This window comes from Rhinopithecus bieti, unplaced genomic scaffold, assembly GCF_001698545.2.
Source record: "Rhinopithecus bieti isolate Rb0 unplaced genomic scaffold, ASM169854v2 scaffold_65226, whole genome shotgun sequence".
Lineage (NCBI taxonomy): Eukaryota > Metazoa > Chordata > Mammalia > Primates > Cercopithecidae > Rhinopithecus > Rhinopithecus bieti.
This window is the reverse complement of record NW_016825767.1, coordinates 343,767-347,520: the sequence shown is the minus strand read 5'-3', so window position 1 is coordinate 347,520 and position 3,754 is coordinate 343,767. Positions and strand designations below refer to the sequence as shown.

General features: G+C 39.2%; 1 protein-coding gene across 7 annotated transcripts in view; it reads left to right on the top strand.

The window, feature by feature from the left end:
• STARD13 (StAR related lipid transfer domain containing 13) overlaps window positions 1–3,754 on the top strand; it is a 570,036-nt gene that overhangs the window by 496,665 nt on the left and 69,617 nt on the right. For all 7 annotated transcript variants that reach the window (XM_017863117.1, XM_017863115.1, XM_017863119.1 and 4 more), the window contains one exon: window positions 2,965–3,036. In XM_017863117.1, the coding sequence (XP_017718606.1) occupies window positions 2,965–3,036 (72 nt within the window). The remainder of the gene's footprint in view (window positions 1–2,964; window positions 3,037–3,754) is intronic.

The window sequence follows — 3,754 nt, the reverse complement described above, 5'->3', positions numbered from 1 at the left end:
AAAAAAAAAAAAAAAAAAAAAAAAAAAAAAAAAAAAAAAAAAAAATCAGCTTATTTGAATGATTGATTTATCTGGGTTCTGGTTAAAATTTGGTTATTTATGTTTGTTTCTGAATAGGATTTCAGTTCATTATCCATGTTGCTGTCATAAAAAACCCAATGCAGTTATTATCTGAGGAGCCTTTTAAATAAAATTTCCCTGGCTAGCTTCAGCCCCATCCCACTGTCCAACCAGATTTTAAGTTCCAAACGGAGTGTTGTTTTAAAATTTAAAATTTTAATTTTTGTGGGGACATAGTAGGTGTATGTATATATTTATGGAGTACATGAAATATTTTGATACTGGCATGCAGTGTGAACTCATTACATCATGGAGAAGGGGGTATTCATCCCCTTGGGCATTTATTCTTTATGTTACAAATAATCCAATTATACTCTTTTAGTTATTTAAAAATGTACAAATAAGTTATTATTGACTGTAGTCACCCTATTGTGCTATCACATAGTAGGTCTTATTCATTCTTTCCAAATTTTTTTGTATCCATTAACCATCCCCACCTTCCCTCCAGCCCCCACTACCCTTCCCAGCCTCTGGTAACTATCCTTCTACTCTCTATGTCCGTGGGTTCAATTATTTTGATTTTTAGATCCCACAAATTAGTGAAAACACATGATGTTCCAAAGGGAGTTTTCTAGAAGGATTCCTGGCTGCCCACTTCTTCTCCACCAAGTTATCCTTTTCATCTTCAGGATCTGAGCTCAGCACATTCCCTGGACTGGAGGGGTGCAAACTCTTTCATAGATCACTTCCCACTCTCTGTCTTTGAGCTTTCTAGGCTGCAGAGCCCCTGTCTTGCGGGTCTTCCCCATTTGTTCTTCATGGCCTGGCTCTCTGGGACTCTCTTGATGAACACTACATTTTGATTGTAGTAAAGGTAATAATGAAACATAAAAAGATATAAGATTCATGTAGTGCCAAGAGAAAATACAGTATTCAGTGCTTCTCTCCAAGACTTGCTGACTCATAATTAGTTTTAGAGCATGTCTAGAAATTAGGTGTTTTCTCGTTACTACCCACTGTGTTATATGGAAGCAGGAAGCAAATCTGAAGCTTGAAAATCTATTAGGCAGCACTTTATCCATGAGTCAGTAGCAACTCACCACATTTTCCACACGTTACAGATAGAAAGTGTGTTTTCCTATTTCCTCTGAAATATTTGTGTGGTTATCAAAGTAGAAACCTTCACATACAGACTCTCAATTGGGTACTAAATAGAACTTTTGAGCAATGCAATAATTGCCTTTTGTACTTTCCCAGAGGAAAGCCCGAGTTAGCCCATGCAGCACAATTCAGTGAAGCTCTGTTTTGAACAGCAGTTATGGATGTCAGAAACTCCCTTTCTGATAGAAATGCTTTCAATAGCTTTTCTTTCCAGCTTGGTTCCCTGGATGTTTCTGAACCATGTGTCCATGGCAGGAATGGGTACATGGTAGGAACATGCTGGTCACACTTAAGTGGAAAATTCTCACACCAGAGACAAATCTCAAGCTTTTGAAATCGTCAGTCCCTGGAGTAACAGTAGATTAGGGGATGTCAAAAGAGGCAGGCATTCTGGGGTAGGAGCCGCCACAGGCTCTGTTTCCCTGGATTTAATGACAAAGTTCAATCTAGATTTAAGCAGATCTATGGGACTAGGCAGTAGAGTTTTGCTCTTCCTGGTGATGCCTGAGTAAGATCTGGCCTTTGGTCTATTTTCCTAACATATACCAAATAGCTCTGGCACATCAAACATCTTACTGCACAGACACCGAGCTTTCAATGTTGAGGTACAATCGCAGGCCCAGGGTGATGTTAGTGTAGATCATTTCTGTGTAGCGATCCCAAGAACACCCTGTAGACTCCAGCTTTGGCTTCGGGGAAAAATTGACATCATAGTAAATGGAAATACAATGACCTGACAGGGACCCATCCTAACAGCGGAGGAAAGGGCCTTGGTAAAGACTTGTGATAATAGGCTGTTTAATTTTGTTTGGAGAAACTGGACTTTCAACAGATGAACTTCTTTCCCCTTGGATTCATATTTGTCTAAGAGAGTTGTGGTTGGGAAGTGATCCAGGATTCACAAGGTCAAAAAGTGACCTGGTTCACATACTGTAGACTCCTCCCATCTCACTCCACAGCTTCCCCAGGCAGGTGGTCTGGTGGGCTGTTGGTTTATCCACACCAAAAATGGTCGCCCAAGGGACATATCAACCTCTTGGGCTTGGCTCTCAGAGGTTCTGGAAGGTCCATCAAACTGAAGTCTCAATTCCAGATAATCAACTTTCCTCTTCTATGCTGCACTCTACAGCTTGAAATCATTCCAATGTGCTTCATTAATGAACATCTTGTTATAATGCATGGGGAATTAAGGCTATTAGTGAAATTTTTAAAACAATAATACATTGGATTTTGTAATACCTTTTTTCATGAGAAAATACATTTTCATAGGCAATCCAGTTGTAGTCTTTCTTAAAATGATCCCAAGAGTGAAAGAATAAAGGAATATTGAATAAACATTTTTAGCCTGATCTTTGGAACTTAAAAAAAAAATCCATTAAAAAAAAAATAATTGTAAAGAAGAATGTCCTCTTTTCCCCTAGTGCCCTGGTTCCCTGGTGTATAAATGAGACATTTTTCCCTGCCTGAGACTCAGCCTTTGTGTTCTATTATCTGTGGTTTTGTTATTATCCACGTACTTATGGATCTACATTGAAGATTATCTTCGTAGACGCATAACAAGGACCTTTGTATTACTCGCTCGGTTTCCACCCACTCCTGGGTAAGCCTACTTATGCAGACTTACCTGGAACAATTTTGCGTTGTAATAACTTGCACAAAGCTCACCAGTGTATCCATGATTAAGAAGACAGAGTACTAGGGTGCGGCTGTGGGACTCAATTTTCTCTCTCTTGTGTTTTTCAGAAATTGAGGCGAAAGAAGCATGTGACTGGCTCCGTGCTGCCGGGTTCCCGCAATACGCTCAGTTATATGAGGGTACGTCAGCCCTTCCCTTCACTGTTATACAGAGAATAAATCTGAAATGAACCACACGTATCCTGTGGTGTGTTTTGACTTCCAGATTTTTTTCTTGCCCATTTTGTTTCGCTGTATTTTTCCCTCAGCCTTTTTGCTATGCCCAGGGGTTATCCTGATACCGATTTAGAAATGAGTATCACTTCCCAGGCCTACTTTACTTTCTGCTTCCCGCTACTAATTCCCATCTCTTTACCACAAACCCTAACTCAGTGTTTTCTTTCCAGCATTCTGCCATCAGCAGCTTTTCTGCACTTTCTTCTCTTTCTCCTTGTTTTTTCTTTACTACTCTCACTTTTCTTGAAATCACAATCAATTCACTGTTAATAAACTTCCTAGAAGTCACAAAATTAACTGTCCTGAGATTTCTCTTTAATTCTGTTTACTTTATATGAAAAATGTGAAGATATAACATGAATCAGATATTATTCTTCTGAGTTTTAGGTAAGGTGTTTTATTGCTAGCATTATACTTCCTTTCATTGATTCTTTTTTTTTTTTTTTTTTTTTTTGAGATAGAGTCTTCTGCCTCTGCCACCCAGGCTGGAGTGCAGTGGTGCAATCTCTACTTGCTGCAGCCTGCGCCTCCTGCAATTTCCTGCTTCAGCCTCCCAAGTAGTTGAGATTACAGGCACGCACCACCATGCCTGGCTAATTTTTTTTTTTTTTTTTTTTTTTTT